Source organism: Sphaeramia orbicularis, chromosome 11 (assembly GCF_902148855.1).
Source record: "Sphaeramia orbicularis chromosome 11, fSphaOr1.1, whole genome shotgun sequence".
NCBI classification, from domain to species: Eukaryota; Metazoa; Chordata; class Actinopteri; order Kurtiformes; family Apogonidae; genus Sphaeramia; species Sphaeramia orbicularis.
In genome coordinates, this window is record NC_043967.1 from 31,599,204 (window position 1) to 31,617,331 (window position 18,128).

General features: G+C 36.8%; 2 protein-coding genes across 7 annotated transcripts in view; both read right to left on the reverse strand.

The window, feature by feature from the left end:
- trappc9 (trafficking protein particle complex subunit 9) overlaps positions 1-4,280 on the reverse strand; it is a 374,675-nt gene extending 370,395 nt beyond the window's left edge. For 2 of the 5 annotated variants that reach the window (XR_003936606.1, XM_030147330.1), the window contains exons 1-3: positions 4,206-4,280; positions 2,110-2,705; positions 931-960 (exon numbers count right to left, since the gene is read on the reverse strand). Coding sequence is in view for 4 of the 5 variants with exons in the window: in XM_030147330.1 (XP_030003190.1) it covers positions 931-960; positions 2,110-2,693 (614 nt within the window). In the remaining variant the exon portion in view is untranslated. The remainder of the gene's footprint in view (positions 1-930; positions 961-2,109; positions 2,706-4,205) is intronic. The other 3 variants (XM_030147332.1, XM_030147331.1, XM_030147329.1) reach the window with 2 other exon arrangements.
- A 1,682-nt stretch (positions 4,281-5,962) lies between these two features.
- On the reverse strand, positions 5,963-14,005 carry sh3bgrl3 (SH3 domain binding glutamate-rich protein like 3). 2 transcript variants are annotated; one of them, XM_030147338.1, is made up of 4 exons: positions 13,880-14,005; positions 10,677-10,844; positions 8,604-8,707; positions 5,963-8,572 (listed from the first exon to the last, which is right to left on the reverse strand). In XM_030147338.1, the coding sequence occupies exons 1-3, from the start codon at positions 13,922-13,924 to the stop codon at positions 8,642-8,644; spliced, it is 279 nt and encodes a 92-aa protein (XP_030003198.1). In that variant the 5' UTR covers positions 13,925-14,005; the 3' UTR covers positions 5,963-8,572; positions 8,604-8,641. The 2 variants fall into 2 exon arrangements, with proteins under 2 accessions (XP_030003198.1, XP_030003197.1); XM_030147337.1 differs by having other exon boundaries at positions 5,963-8,707.
- Between the last annotated feature and the right edge of the window lie 4,123 nt (positions 14,006-18,128).

Genomic DNA, 18,128 nt, shown 5'->3' on the forward strand with positions numbered 1-18,128 from the left:
TTAAAAAAAATACCCTGTAAATTCTTTCATTGCGGCCTCTGAAATGGAAATGTTTTCTGGTTTATCTAATCCTCAATGACATTAAATGGAATCTTTGTTGACAAAACAATCTTCACAGAACAAAGAACAAATTAATTAATCCACAAACTAATTCTCAGATTAATAGACAATGAAAATAATCATTAGTTGGAGGCTCAGATACAAGTATCTAATGTTCTGGATGTAACTCCTAGTCCCGTGAGAATCCCCATCGCAGAGTTAAATGAGTTACTAACAGAAGATAAACATAGTCATTAGAAAGTTTCAGGAAATCAACCAGAGACAAATGAGGAGGCAGTAACAATGACAAACAGCTGAAATTTGACTTTAGAGGTTCCTTGGTTTAAAAATCCTATGTTTAAAGGCAAAATTGCCGTAGAAATGTGACAAGAATACAAATAGTCTACACTAAAAAGCTACATTAATGTTTTACGATGGTTAAAATATGTGAATGAGTGAGATAAAAAGGATCAGTTCTGAAACCAGCAGCTGCCCAGAGGTTGGAATCATTATCACAAATAACAAGGAGTAGATATGATTTACAGTAAATACCCAAAACTACCAAAACCACCAGCATGGCCCTTTAATAAACCACACATAGCACTTCTATATTGCACATCATTCTTTATGTTCCTGATGAATTAACTTGTATTTCTAAAGGCGCTTCTCTCAATTTGGATTTAGTGCTAATACTAAATGTCAAGGGACTACTTTTTGTCTTTTTAACTTGCGCTGTGATCAAACTGAAACCTATAAAAGAGTGATGAGTTTGGCTTGGACTCATGAGCGAATGCACAACAGCGCAGAGCTCTGGCTGTTTGCTTCATGACAGGGCTTAAAGCTGATGGGGTCGGTATGGATGCACTAACTTATGAGTCTATAACATCTCACCTTTTCACACCCAACAATAAACTCACAGGACAGTATGGAAGAAAAAAAAGAAGAAAGACAAATAAAACAAGGTGAACAAACGAAAATGAACGCAGCAAAAATCAAAAGACAGATTTTTGAAGAGGAGAACTTTAGAGCAGGTGAGGCTGACATGTAACATGATAATTTGACACACAGAAACACACTCGACACAGAAGCAATAGCCTATTTAATAAGTGAGATGGAATTAACATTAAATCTCAGAAATATCCAAAACCATTATGGTGACATTCAGGACAGAAAAAATATTCTAAATCTAGAAGTTAATAAAAGTTGGGAATAAAATGGTGTAATGTGAGGCACTGCAGCGAGGTCAGTTTGATGTTGGATGAGCAGTAAACCAACCGGTCACATGACATGAAAGCTACGTAAGTTTTATGAGATGAAATACTCAATAGACAAAGTACTTACAACTAGGAATGAACATGTAGTTGGACTATTGTTGAAATCACATCACAGACAAGTGCAATATTAAAATTCTAAATCATGTATCTGAATCACTTATAACTGAAGCATTATGGTGCCAAAGAGATGCTTGTTAAGAAAAAAAAAATCATGTGATTGTTTTCATATTTCTTATACTGAAAAACAAATGCAAAAATCACAAACTACACAAAAATAGTATCATAATCACAATATCTGTCAAAAAGTTATTCCAATAAAAAAATGGACAGAGAGCAAGCACAATGGAAAAGATAGACAGCCTGTACTGTGTTAATTTAGACTAAATTAATGTTGTGTATGTGATGTTCCAGGTGGAAGAAAGATGAATTACCAGTATCAGTGTTTAGCATGAAAAAGTGATCACACTGAATCACATATCATCACCTTCCTAAAAGAACGGCCTACGTAATTTTTTTTTATAAAATGTACTTTTTTACCTAAATTATCAAATACTCAATTTCTGTTTCAGTTTTGTATTTTCTGAAAAACATGACTTTTACGAAGGTGACAATACACTTTTTCATTCATTCTCTTGATTTCTAGTCAAATGTCAGTATCCATGGTCCATTTTTTTTCTCCTGAATGTCATGAATTAGGCAAAAGATTTAAAATTGTTTAATATAATAATTATAATAATAATAATTGTTTATGAGGCTATGGTGCATTTACAGAGATGCAGCAAACAAACCAACTCACCTGCTGTCGGTGTCCAAACCCACAAAGTCCTTCTTCTCAAAGGGCACACACAGCAGCGGGATCTTGTCACCAGATTTATCCGTGGCCCTGTCGAGCCTTTTGGACTCCAGCACAATAAAAATGGATTCTACAAAGTCCTCCACTCTCTTCTCCACATCAGAGCAGTCTTCAAAGCTTGGGTAAAAGGCCACATCTGTGCGCTGCTGCTCTGCAATCTCCCCCTGCAGTCCAAACACCAGCAGGCGGGAGTCGTACAACGTGGAGCTGTACACCTCCTTCTGACCGTGGAAGCGTTCTGCAGTCTGGGGCCACTCTTTAGCAGAGTTGCATGTTGTAATGGCAATGAGGCCTACAACCTTGCGATGAGTCTGGAAGTCTCCCCATTCGTTGTTTTCGGGTAGGTAGTGGTGGCGGTAGCGGATGTAGAGGAGGCGCTGCGAATCTCTGATGCTCACCTGACTCACACTGGCAATACGTTTGTAGATCTTGAAGAACTGGTCCTCAGGTACAATGCCAACTGGTTGGACCACCACCAGGACTGTCTGGTGGTCCTCTGCACACTGCATGTAGTCTGGGACGCTCATCTTTACATGTGGCTTCATGGGAGAGAGAGAAAACATTTTATAATACTTGCTATTTTACTTTATTTTGGTTGAGAGGAATTTCACTACATTTTTGCAGAACAATACAAGTCAACACATGTAAAATGTAAAGATAAAAGTGACAGCTCTACACAGAGGTGGGGTGGTATGATTGTTTGACTACATTCAGACTTCAGACAAATGCTACGTTCACACGTCAATTCCAATTTTTCACTGAAATCTGATTGTTTTGCATTTATGTTTTTCACATTATAATTTAAATGTGACTGCCAACAGACTCATGTGTGAACAGTCTATGGTCCTGAATTGACCCTCATGCACAGAAAACATATGACCTCACACAAAGCACAAAGTGTTAATGGAAGTAAATATGGATCTTGCCACATCCTACCTCCTCCAGCGCAGAATTATAATGTCATATTTCAGTGATGTAAATGACCGTTCAGACTGGTCACATTTCAACACATCAGATATGTGTCCAATTTAGGACCACATATGAAAGTAGCCTGGGTCTGATTTGGGAAAAAAAACTCTGATTTGTGCTGTTCAGGCTGTTATAAAAAAAAAAAAAAAAATCATCATCATCATACATGGGGGAAAAAAGTCAAATTTGAGCCACTTCTTCCTGCAGTGTGAATATAGTGGAAATGGACCAAATCTGATTTCATGTCATTCATGTTGATTATTTAAGCCAAAATAAAGCACAAATCCCATGGACCTGATCTTATCATATGTGATTTTAGCGCCTACATTACATGTGTAATCCTGAATCTGATACACACCTGATTTTCTGCGATGGGACCTCAGACTAAACAGTCAGATAACTTTCTGAAACTTATTATACACAAGCTGTTCTATATATTTCTGTTAAAGTTAAAATCTGGCTCCATGTTTCTTTATATCTCCTTTAGCAACATCTGTATCTGTGTGTGTGTGTGTGTGTGTGTGTGTGTGTGTGTGTGTGTGTGTGTGTGTGTGTGAGTGTGTGTGTGTGTGTGTTTTATTATGATAACATCTCTGTGATGTTTGAATTAAACACATCTAGCTTGATGCAAAAACAACTGAAAGTCTGAATTAGTTTAGTTTGTTTAGTCTGTTTGTATGTTTATTATATTTATTGTTTTGTTTTTTTCCGAGAAGCAGAGCCACTGCAGCAAAACATTAACAAACAACACTGTGAGTTTCCATATTTAACACATATGGTAACTCACAAGACTATTACATTAAACAAATATGAACAACAGGAAGTACTGAATAAAAGCCTACATTTCTTTTTCAATATCTTAAATTCAGTGTCAATAAAACATGCTAACATTAAGCTCCACTGTCGCCCCAAAACATATGTGTTAGCTTAGCCTGGCTAGCTAACCTCTGACATGTTTATTCCTGACAGTCACACAGTAATAAAGTTGACTGGAATGTTGACTAATAAACGTGTGACTTCAGGTGGCTTTCACACAAATTAAATGAAGGGACAGCGTTAACTCACATTACCTTAGCAGTAACCTGTCAAATATCACAGCTTCCTTCTTTCAGCTTATGTTTGGAAACGCTTGAATGAGATAAAACGCTTCCGGTTTGGGATTTTCACAATAAAAGGCACAGCTGTTACTGAGCTGTTATTCAAAGTTTATTACTATTAAAGGCAATCACGTAAATTTAGAATAAGTGTGCTTATAACAACTTGTACTGTCACATCTATATATTTTTTAAATTAATAATATTTATTCATATTTTACTTATATTTGTATTTGTATTTCATGGGATCCTGCAAATTTACTTCCCTTCTATTTATGTGAACTTTTATCTTTTATTGGCCACTTTGAAGACATTCAAAACAAAATCTACTTGCACTGTACTACTTGTGTTTTATAATAACAATAATTCAAATTATATTCTACTCTATCCAATATTATTCTGCTCTACTTAAATATTAGGTTGAAAAAGAAAGCTATTATATTTCAATGTCAGTGGTTAAAATATTATGAAAATACTGCTGTGATATTTCAAGGAAATTTTAAATAAATTATAAGAGTGTGTAACCATAGGAAGTTGTTATATCTTGAGAGGAAAAGTTGTATTTTTGTCTAATAGCAGAGCCAACGCGCCTCCAGTTTCTTTGCATCTTAATGCTCAATATAAATTTACTGTTTTAAGCTTGTAATACTATAACATTTTCATCTTTAACAACAAAATGTATTTTTTTCCTTCTCCTTTCTCCTTTCTTACAAGTGGCATCAACTATGTGCTTTTATTTTGAAGGATACAGTTTTCCTTACTAGGTCATATCAGCTTTAACTCTTCTTCTTCTTCTCTTTCCTCCTCTGCAGAAGTAGAGCTAAAGCAGTGACTCCCCCTTGAGGACGAGTATTGCAATTCAACAAGAGGCATGGTAAAACTGCATTGTTGTTTTGTTGGCTGTACACAGTGTTCATAGTCATGTGGTGAATTTTTTTGTCATTACTAAGCATTGGATAGATGGTCACAAGCCATTAAATAAAACCACTGTGGTTAAAAAAAAAAAAAAACAGCAGTGATGGTGAAAGGCATCAATAAAAAACATGATTAAAAGTCAGGATTGTTCCACAAAATAGTTCAGATTTTTCCCAAACATCTCCTATCTTTCTCAAATATTAATGTATTGAAAAATGGGTGTGATCCCATTTCATTTTCATTAGTTAAAATTTTAAAACCCTTGCTTTTTAAACTATTTTTAGTAAGACTTTTTTATGTATAAAATTGGAGAAATGCAGCCACTAAGAAAACACGGGGTAAAAAGAGTTGATTTTACTTACATACATTTATCTGTTACTTCTAGGGCTGTATGTTGTGACTAGCAGCAGTCACATTTGAAGTACAGATGTACAATCAGTAAACTGCACTTTAATCAAAGCCCACTAGGATAAAGTTAGTAAACTATCCAAAGCAAATTGTTATGAAGTATTTGTGAAACCATTGCTTCTAGAAGTGGAATATTAGTTGTTTTATTGGACACCAAACATTAAACTAAATCATTTGATGAAAGAAGATGGTGCAGATTCTTGGGCCAAACACATCCATGTGACAGAATATTCCACACACTTGCAAATTAGAAATGAGTCCCTTGTGACATTCCTCATTAAAACAGAGCCTCAATTCTGAAAATAGAGAATGACACATCAAACTTATAACTTGCATAATTATTCTCTAGTCGAAACATGACTTGATACATTCATAGGTTCCATGGATGAATAACAGAAAGTCCAGACAGGTGGTTTTAACTTTGCTTTATTTTTTAAACCCATAAATCACTTTTCACAATCTTCTTGGAAGACAACAGCATTTTATTCCCTATTTTCTTCTTTTTTTGGCCAAGGGGAATTGGTCCAAAAGCAAATCAGGAGCTCAAGAGAGAGACATGGAATGTCTAAAAGATGATTCATAGTGAATATACAACAATAACAGGCAAACACCTACAACCATTGACTTACAAAACAGTGCACAAACATTGTGTGAAGGCCGTCAACGCTAGGGATCCCAAACCGTAGCAACACAACTTTGAAAGCAGGGTTAAATGGTTGGTCGAGGGAAACCATGTTGTCTTAAAAAAAAAAAAAAAAAAAAAAAAAAACTAAGCAGCTAACAGAATAAATGCAAACACATAAAAAGTACAAATAAGTGAAGCCTTCATTTTTCCCATGTAATGAATGTTCCCAAAGGCTAAGACTGAGTGAGTGAGGTCATTCTAAACACACCTTTGACCTTTACGTCTGTGTTCACTATCAGGCAGGGTTTCAGTGCATAGTCGCATTACTGCATCATCATTCCCGGAACAATCTATGAAACTGTAACATGAAATAATCTGAGGCAGGAGAACCAATGGGATTACCTAGACCATTCCCATCTGCTCCCTTCACTCTATTATCTCATTATGTTTGGCTTCTTTGCCTCACCAGTCAGAGCTCCCATTACTCTTAAGCTTTCGAGTTTAACTGTAAAATTATTGAAAACAAATAAGATGGCAGGTTAAGTGCTAATACTACAGTGAATATTCACCCACGAAAAGCGTAATACAGATACACATTGGCACCAAATGTGACGTGAGGAAATGAGTAGATCCAGATGCTAAAGTTAAGCAGCTACTTCCTGAAATGTTCAACCACTTGCTTATTTTTTAACCAGTTTAACAGTTTGATCCATTAGTTACCAAGGTTTCCTAAGACTAGTCACTAGGGATGCATTGATAGGGGCAACCAGGTGGGGGTTTAACTAGACAACAACAAAAGGAAGTTAAAAAATTCTTGAATATTCTATATTTTTCTACATTTACCTTCTCAGATAACTGTTGAGTTCATTGAAAAGAGCTAAATGTTGTTTCAAAGTCTCGTGATAAAGTGAAAAAGAAAAAAAAAACTTTGGCCTACAAAATTGAAATGTTTCCGTATGCTGACTTATACGCTGTGAAAAAAACACAGAGGGCATTGTTTCAGCGTCAAGTCACATGCAAACCATCTGGGAAAATTGCATTTTGCAGCACCTTGAACAATATCTAAAAAATAAAAAATGGAGAACACTGTGGCTGATATCACCAAAATTAAGGGTCCTATAGAAAAGAATGTTCAAACCCAGTAAGGACTTTTTGGTCAGACATCTGATAACATGTTTTATTCTTCTAGATTTTGATAATAATAATAATAATAATAATAATAATAATAATAATAAGTAAACACCCAATTTAGGGGCTTTGAAATGGCTGCAGTCGACTGTTACAGCCTCGTGTTGCACTTCTGCAAATGCTTCTTTAACCAGCAAGAATGGTCACAAGGGAAGAGGGAAGTTCTTAGATTAACAATGTGAAATGAAATTTAATTACTTTACAGCCAAACATTAGCATTAACCTGTCCGTGATAGCAGCTGCAGTTTCCAGTGTTGAGGGTTATCTTGCTGAAACAAACTTTCAAGTACAATACACTTGCGTTTGCCACAGAGCTTATTTTCTGCAAGTATCCAAACCCCACTGGAAAAATCCCATTGGCTTTTGGTCAAGAAAACTGGGATCAGTCTTTAAATCTGCCAAAAAGCAGCGGTCTAAACATTTTTTGTCAGTTTTTTAATCAAAGCTTTACATAAGTTGTAAATAAGCGGAGGCTGAAAAACTATCTGAACTAGTTTAAATCCTATTTCAGGATCAGGATCAGATCAGTGTGGGACTACTTTCGACCACAGTGGGTTCCGATTCTGGTCTGGAACCGTCTCATCACATCCTCAACCAGGTAAATAATGGATCAAAACACCAAAAAGCTGTGGGTGCCAAGGAGGCATCTTCCAGCTGCTGAAACTCATAATGAACTTGGGTTTAAGGATATTAAAGTCTTTGCTACTTCTGTGTGCATTTGCATCCCTGTGAAGTACTGAGCGTGTGCCGTCATGGGAACGTGAAGGCTACGGGAAAAGACAACAACGTGGTTAAGACTGAGTGATGACGGTGCGTTTTAGTCAGGAAAGGGGATCAGGAAGATTCTGGGTTGAATGTTGTCATCCAGTGGATTAGTTTAATCTCCAGCGCTCATGTAGCTGCGGCCAAGATTAGTCGACCTAATTACCGCTCATGTAGGCACCCCATTGATGCCAAGTGGACTAAGAAGTAACACTAGTCTGTCAGACAGGAAGGAATCTAATGAAAAACAGAATATAATATAACATTTAAAAAAAAAAAAAAAAATCAAAGAGTTTAAGACTGATCTGGACTCTAATGGTGCAGTTGGGGGAATGTGTGTCTTCTGAGATTTTTGGCATTCTTCATTATGGCATTGAAAGTGAGTGGACACTGCCAGTGGTGTTGATAGAGACTGGATAAAGAGATTGGGGGTGGGGGGGGTGTTTGAGGGGCTGAGAGTGGGCCGTGGGTGTGGGGTTTGGGATTAAGATGGTGAAAGCACATTCGGCCCTCCTCACGCCAGCTTCAGGAACTGTTCCACTGCATCCTCCTCCACCGCCTCCGAAAACATTTCATAGTTCTGCGGACAGAGAACGAGAAACGTCAGACAAGAAACATTTACAACAGGATGAAGGATGTGAGAAAATACCAACATCATGACCTGAGACCGCTGAGTTTCTGCATGTGGAATCATTTTCATATACATTTTGAGTATTAACGAACATGCCACATAATTCAACAATTCCCCTAAAATAGCAATTAAAATCCTTTTTTTTAATGAATCAAATTAATGACACTAACAAACTATAAATACAAGCACATATTTAATACATACCAGCTGGGTCACATATTACAATGCACTACTTTCTGTTGCTGGTTTGCTGTGATTATTTCTTTTTTTTTGTTCAGTTTGTTTGGTCATGTAAAAAGTGTATATTTGAGTGTGTGATGTGCTGCTCATTTGTTGACCCTAATTCTATGTCTACATCAATAGTCTGGACTAGGGGTGTAACGGTACAGAAAAATTTCGGTTCAATATGTTTTCGGTACAGTGAAGAGCACCTGTGTGTGTGTGTGTGTGTGTGTGTGTGGGGGGGGGGGGGGGGGGGGGGGTATAAGGGTTGTGTGCTCCATAAAAACCAAACATCCGACCCGGCTTCAGTGCCTCTGTTATACTCTCTGTTGTCATGTTTATAGCATATAAACAGCATATAAAATTGGCTACCATTAGCCTACACAAGCAATTAACACCAATACATGACCAGAAACTCCAACACAAAGTAAGCAGAAACATGCACAACTAAACAAACTGCTTACATGTTAAACTCTCAGTATACTTGTTTTGAACTGAAACTGTAATCTCCAGGAATAAATATTTACCCCGTAAAGAGTAGATATTTTAACAACTAATTACAACAGAGCAGTTAGCATTAGCTGAGCAAACTATCTGCAACCAGTTAAATATTTCCACATCAAATATTCCACAAGCCAAAAGATGAAATGTGTAGGATTTAGTGGCATCTAGAGGCTAAACTGCAGAATGCACTGAAGAAAACTCCCCTCCCTTTCTCAGGGTATCTGCAGGTTGGAGGAAGCCACATTTCTGTCTTTTTAGGAGATCTTTCAAGATGTGTTGTATTAAATTGAAGACCTTACATTGACAAAAATAACATAGTTATTGCTTTGACCCAGTCTTAGCCATATTTTAATCCGATAATGTTACATTTCTGTTTCTCAAGGAATAATGTTTCTGCTAAAATTCATACCTGAACCCCTCCATCCATAAATGACTGTTGGAAGCTCCAGACATTCCCCTTGCCGTTATGCTAAAATGCTAAGCACTAATTACAAAAATCTGACAAATTCTTTCCAAATATTTTCAAAGCAAATATAGCAGTTTCATTTAATGTCTCTGTGGAGTTTTTAAAACATTTGATGGGCAGATTTAAGGATTACTTATCAATTTTAAAGAGGATTAAGGCCTTAATTTAGGACATTCACATTTAAGACTTTTTACGGATCAGTGCCGGTGACAACTCACAGCACTGGCATATGACAATGTTCACACTGAGGCCTTTACACATTATAGCTTGAGTACATTTGCTCGCACTGTACATTCCAAACAAGCCGCTCCATAAAAATACTGGCTTGTTTATAAGCAGCAGAGTTAGTCATTTATTTCTGAAACTCACAGGCAGGGCCGAGCAATAAATCAGATTTTCATTACACACATTGCAAAAGACTTTCTGAAATAACCATTAATTACTCCTTATATCACTTGGTGTCAAAACTGTGGCAAGTGGGAGGTTTATTCATCATGTTATTGCACATAATAGATTTTCTTTATATCATGCAGTCAAGACAAGTAGTTGTGTGTTAGAGATGATACAACAAAACTAGTGTAACGTAGCAGTGCTATTCAAACTATTAACAAACAGAATGTTGTAGTTTTGCATTTTTATTAAAAGAGCCCTGTGGGTTTTTTTATAAAACTATGTCTATAAGAGTATGCTACAACTATTCTACCAGTGTGCTGAGTGTGTTCTCACCCCACAGTACTGGTCTTCATTGAAAAGCTGAGGAGGGACAGCCGTGGGGTTTCCTGCTTTGTTTCTCATTTCGTCACGCAGCTCGCAGCCCACGGAGATGTCGATGAGCTCGTACTGGATGCTTTTACTCTCGAGGATTCGCATCACCTCCTGCTGTTGAGACTTGATCTGCGGAACAGCATAGCAGAACATCTTAATGCCATCAATTCATTAACCCATTAGGGAGCAGGGTTCCTACAGGTATCTACAAGTTCAATTTAAAGGGGTCATATTCTGCTAAACCTGCTTTTATTAGTGTTTGGTACATTTATTTGTGTATTTGGGGACCCTAAAAGTTCAAAAAGTTTGAATTTGAACCCTCCAGGTGCTGCAAAGCTATCTTTATATTCATTTTGGCAAAAATTTAGTAAATTTGTACGTCTATAACTGGTTATGTCATGACATTTGCACATTTAAGGTCAAGATTTCCAACGAACATTTTTCTGACTACGCCATAATTGTCAGCAGCAGTGGTTGTAGTCCATACTGAAAATATGTCCAAACTTTGAGCCAATTACCAAAAATGTTCAGTTGTTGGTTGTATTAATGAATGGGACAGAGCAGCACAGCCAACATCCTGAAGGGGGTGGGGCATGAAGTGGCTCATGTGCATTTAAAGGGCCAGCGCTCAAAACAACCTTTCTGGTGTCATTACTCAGAAATAGGGTTGAAGATGGATGTGTGGAGTTAAATTAATGAAGAATTCAGACCCAAGCATTGCATTTACAGTTTATGTAGACCACAGGGAAATGTTTTAAAATGCATAATTCCATTTTTAAAAAAGCAAAATATCTCACCTTTAAGACTTTTTAAGACCCCACGGGAACCCTGAGGGAGTCACTCCACCACATACCCAAACCCAATTAAATCCCAATAAAAAACCACAAAACACAAACAACTGCTGATATTAAATGTTTGGTAAGTGACTAATACCCCATATTCTGAGGACAACAAACTGCTTTCAGGGACTTTTCAGTAAAAAACAACCCTTGTACCATGATTTCTCTTCTAGGGCAGGGACAAAGTACTTTTAACAGTGAAAATGCACTATGTTTAGTCTTTTCTGGAGCTGTAACTTTAAAAGCTTTATCTTAGTTGTGGGTGATGATTAATAGACCCGGTGAACGCTCCAGTATCTCGTTGGGCAACTGAGGAAGTTGGGAGGGGGGTGTTTGTGAATGTGACCACACCTAAGAACAAACACACAATCTGAGGTGGTGGTCAGACGCACAACACTGAAAAAAAAAGGAAGTACTTTTTTGTGTCACAAGCCAGTGGAAAAGGCCATCACGATAAAAGCTTGTATAAACTTAGCCACTGCTTTCAGTAACTGCATTTGACAGATAATAAAATCAATGCACAACAATATATTAGATGTATTAAGAAAGCATACTAAATTTTATACTTAAGTATAAACAGATATTAAAGTCTACATAAATATGATAAGTCACTAATAAATATATACCTATAAAATATATACAATAAATCTATACATTAGTTTTATTAATGTATTTTAACTAATACGTTAGGAGAAGACGACATATTTATTTTTACAAAGTCTCTTAGTATGTTTTTTATTTTCAACTAGATACACTGATTTGTTCTGGATGAGTTTCTATTTACTTTAAGTTTCCCATGACTCCCAAGGCCATTGTTTATTAAAGGTCAAAGACATTTTATTGTGGTAAACCATGAACTACTCACATCAGGGGGATACAAGGTAAATTTACATGGAATTAAGTCTTGCTTTAGTTTATTGCATTATTCAGTTTTTTTGTCTTTTTTAGAGACATTTTTAATTTTACTTAAGCTTATTTTGTCACTCCTGCTTTTAGTCTTACTTTTTGTCATTTACAGCTACCATAGATCAAAAGCCTTGACTGTACACAGGCTCTAATGTCAACATGTTCTGTATTCTTTAAACTGTCAACCACTGCAGGGTACTGAAACCTGCAAGAAAGGGAAATAAAACTGTTTGTTGGCTAAATCAAACAGTTCATGAGACATTTAGAAGCTTCTCTCAGACCAGAAATGATCAAACTACTCAGCATCATCACTGCACATGAAAGGGTTAAAAGCTAATGAAAGCTTTTCACTATGAATTCCTCACACTTAATAGATACCAGATGTTTGCCTGAACGCATTGTCCCATAGGCCCCTAGATTTATACGGTTCTGCAAACTGTATCTAACAACAAATGCATCTGCTTCTGTGTCAGTTTATTGAAGCCTGCAGTCAACTAGTCCATGTCAACCTGATTTACACAGTCTGTCCTGGTTTAGTGTTAAATATATCACTGTGTAAATCTTCATTAGCAAACGGAGTGATTTAACAGCATGAGGTTTAACATGACAAATAAAGGCTACAGATCGTATAAGAGTAACATTCCTTTAGTTATAGGCTGCAGTTAATGATTTGGCTGATAAATAATGTCAATAATATTACAAATAAGGAGCAGCTTTCACATCAATTATATGATATCAGTCCTTCACATGCTGATCACTAACTTCAACATTGCAAAAAAAAAAAAAATTGACACAACCTTGCAACTAAAGCTTTCCAAAGTGATTTTATCATTCTAAAACTTTTATATAATACATTATGTACACTGATTCAACTCCTATGCATGTTTGCATTTGCAGGTTACCCTTAAACTGCCTTATTTTCCAATGAAACCCGCTGTGCAGATTTTCCCACAGGAAACGGATGCATATGGTCACTGCACTTTGCCATAAAAACAGCATGCTGACCCCTGAATGCTACTTTTCTTAGCTATAACATGAAATAATGTTGTAGCAATGCTTTTGGGTTGGTTAGCTTTCTCTTTTTACCTCAAAATAGCTAGCTTACGTTAAACACAGTGAACACAAAAGCCGTTTGTTTTCGCCAAAACACAAGGAAATGCGATGAAAGCATGCACTAAATGTTATCAAAGTACTGTTGTTAGATTCATTTCACCTACAGCCTGTTAATGCTGACGTTACAGAGCTGATAAAACGGCCATTGAGTTGCATAGGCCCGCTGTACTGTTAGTCAGGGGGAAGCTATTACTGATAGGGCGCTGGGTGTGTCTGTCGGGCTCTACACTGTTAGCATCTGCTGCTAACGTCGGAGCCGAACATGCTAACTCAACATTTAAGTCGTTTATTTAACGCCAGACTCACCGTCCGTGAGGCAGTAACAGTGGTGTAGTACAGTTTGATTCCCATAGCTGCAGTTCCGACCTCTTCCTTTGTGCGTCTGCTCCTGTGAAGCGTCTCCTCCGCTGGCGTCAAACTGTCACTAAAGGATCATTACAACCGGAAGTCAGGAGGCGGGGTTTTCATAATAAAACACCATGGTTTTCAAAATAAAGTAAATACAGTCTATAGAGGGAATGCACATACGTCACTTCCCCCCTGGGCCACGCCCCTCTAAGTAAGACTGAGTGGCAAAAACAAACCGGTGTTCCGTCGAAGTAAGTTACCAGTAGCTTATATCAACAGCAACGTCTATCGATTGACGCTACCCCGTCAAAACATGCTACCTTACGTTTCGACACGCCTATTTGAAAATGAAATAATGCTTCGACTGTACAAAAACACCATTATTTACTTATTCACCTGAATATGGGTAGAGGAAGCTCATTTCGAGAGGCTTATAACTTCTATCAAATAAAGCTCCCACTACAGGTAACATAATTATACAGGCTTATAACTTCTATTAAATAAAGCTCCTACTATAGAAACACCATTATTTACGTTATTATCATCTCACTTCAGGATTCTACGTCCATCCTTCGTGCACATGTAATTGCTTACAGGAATTGTTAACATAGATTTAGTCAGTTAAATGGTAGGCTACCATTATTGGCGTCTGTTGAACTAACTTAAACAATTATCTAAACGCCATTAACACCCACCTGACCCACGTACTTAACGCTATGTCATACAATGAGAACTTCCTTACGCTATTATCATCTAACGTCAATATTCTACGTCTATCTTTCGTGCACATAATTGCTTCCATGCTTAAAGCTCAAAAGGCACTATTAAAGAAATATACTTACAAAATATGACTCACTTCTGCCTGGGATAGCACAAATCGATGGGCATTTAAACTGTGAAAATGCTTAGGGGCATGCACATGCTCAGTAGTGCTAGGTAGCTCAACTCCAAGGGTAGGGTGGCTCGACAGGACACAAGGCTCAACATGGCGGAGCACAGCAGTAACTACAGTGAGACCGGGAAAAATATGGAATATAACATGAAATTAAATACAGTTGGACTGGACATGGATCCATACAAGCTACCAAACAACAAGTGGTCTACGAACATTGAAATGTGGAGGGAAATCACGTATCCTGACATTTATATGAACCTGATTTCAACGCTGGAAAAACACACAATGCAAAGGCTGAAAGCATACAAAAACCAAAGAGTTGTTGACATCCTCGTCATCGTTACTTAGAGGATTACAGCTGGTGAGTGCTTTTAGTTCAACATACTATTGTTTTGGAGGTTTTCTGTCAGCGCAGACGTATTTTCTTGGCGGTGATTACCAAGGTAAAGGCCCAGCAGTAGTGCTCACAGTTCACTACTGGTTTACTGGAGTTGAACCCTTAGTATTGACCCAAGTGAGTGGATGATCTACTGGTACTGTGGAGATTTAAGTAGAGTTAACATTAAACACTTGATACAACACAGCTACAGCAGCTTTGTGCTAGACTACCCCCTTATTTGGAAAACTAGGTTAGCCTCAGTTTAAGCTAGTTTATAAATCATGTAGAGCACAAGGTTCAGAATCACACAACTGAGGACAAAAACGTTTCAGTTCTGAAATACAGAACTAAATGACAGATGCTAACATTAAGAGCTTTACTAAGAAGTAACATTAGCCAAAACGATATGTAATTTAAGGTATGATTTTACGTAAGAATACAGCATAAATTAACGTTACCTGACACAAAATGGCAACCACAAATCCAGGTTTCGTTGCCTGGATTCCAGTTATTTCTACGAATTGCAGCAATCCATCTGCTTCTTCTGTCTTTGGCTTTAGGTAACCGCTAAAACGATAGCTCCGAGTGCTTTTTAAACCTATTTGTGTAATCAATGGCACAACAGCTCTTCCCCATTTTTTTTAGATTGTTCAAAAATTTTCGCAGTATTCAAGCCAAAGCTGCGACTCATCTCCCTCTTTCTGCCACTCAGTGGGCGGAACCGCGGTGACTTCCGCTAGCGGTGACATCACGTGCATACCCTCTATATCAGGGGTGTCAAACTCATTTTAGTTCAGGGGCCACACTGAGCCCAATTTGATCTCAAGTGGGCCGGACCAGTAAAATAATAACAGTGAAAAAAGGAAAATTATATTATGATCAGGTTTGTATCTACAAAGTTTCCTTAAAAATCTGAATAACATGAACAACTTGAATTGTCTTAAGAAAAACAAGTGCAATTTTAGCAATATTCTGCCTCGGTTTATCAGTTTATCATTTACACATGTGCACTATGATCACACAAAACATTTAGTAACAGGCAGAATATTGGTAAAATTGCATTTACTTTTCTTAAGATATTTCCATTTGTTCATATTTGTTCAGGTTATTCACATTTTTTGTAAAAGTATAGTTTGGTAATGTAAACATTTTCATGTAATTTTACTTTTTTACACCAAAAAAAACAAAGCGAACATTTGGGGTTGTCATTATTTATAGGTTATAATGATAATATTTTACTGGTCTGACCCACTTGAAATCTAATTGGACTGTATGTGTCTGTATGTGGAACCTGAATTAAAATGATTTTGAAATCACTGATTGTTAATATCTTCAGTGTAATTTTTACATTTCACAAATTCATCCCGCGGGCCGGATTGGACCCTTTGGCGGGCCGGATTTGGCCCCCAGGCCGCATGTTTGACACCTGTGGTCTATATCATTAAAAACAAAATCATTCATTGCTTTTATTCGTGTATTTAACTTTTAGGGCCGGTTCCAATATTAGTTAATATATGTATATGAACTCTAACTAAGTCTTAAGTTTGTATGTAGCATTTAATATTTATTTTAGCATTCTGATAGTGTATATTGTTTTCAATGTTGGTGTGTGAATATGTTATGTTTGTCAAACTTGAAAACACGCTGTAAGATAATGTATAAAAGGTAGGCAAAATAAGCATAAAGCTTCAGCCTACTCCTTGTAAGTCTAACTGTACAGATTAATTACTAATTAGTGAAGTTTGTATATTAAATTTTTGTTCTCTTGGAGTGATTTGTTGGATCTATGGACTGGATGGATCTGTGGATTGTGTTTGTTCTTCAGACTGAAATAAATAAAGCAGCAGTTACACTCATGCTGCCTTTTTTTTTTTTTTTTTTTTTTACATCATTTCAATCATTTTTTAATCATTTAAATGCTAGTATTTTGTTGTGATGCCATGTTTTCAGATGAAAAAAACAAAACAAAAGTTATGTGTTATTTTCAATATAGGCTACCTAATACAAAGTAATTTTTTGTGTTTTGAAAGATTACAACCTGGGATATGTCAATGATTACAACAGAATAGGGTCAAAATTACACTATCTGGCGGAGAGTAGTAAAATGATCAAATCCGAGGCAAAAGCCCAGATTGAATTTTGCAAAAATGTCACCAACACTTAACTGTTGTAGTCTTGCAAATTTGTGAGGAAAATGTAGGATGGTCTTCCAGAAACAAGGCAGGTGATGATAATGATGATGATGATGATGCATTATATGGAACCCTTATATAAAAGTAACCTTATAGAGCTTTATATATCTGTGCACGTATTTATTAAATACTAATCAAGGTGATAACCGCTCATCAGCTGTGACTTGACCAATGGCATTACTGCAACAGGTTCATAAATGTTGTATAGAGGCTCCTGACACAGTGATGACAGGAAATGTTTTCTGGTAATTGTGAAACTTGACACTGCTTTCCCCTGCTACTCAAGACCACTACCTGTCCTGCAACATTAGACAACACAAGGCAGCGCTGTAGTTTATTTATAATTTACTGAACTGTACTTGCTGTTACACTTTGTTGTCTGTCTCCCTTATCTTATTTTTTGGTCAAGTATGTTTTATTGAAGATTCTATAAATATCGGACCAGAAAAAGACAAAGATTTTTTTTTTTTTTCAAGAACTAAAAAAAAATAAACAAAGGCACATATGCACAAAAAGGGGCTCTCAACCCACACACCTTTCCTCCTATTCTGCTAAAAAAAATAATATGTGACAAAGGCTACAGTGGAAAACAATATTCACAAGACAAAAGGAACACAAAAAGAGACCATTAAGGGCTGTTCTTTAGGTAACACATGGGAAACTTTGTCAAAATGTGACTCTTTATTTTTAAGATGGAACCTTATTTTTAAATTTTTCTAAATGAAGGGTGTCAGCGCTTCC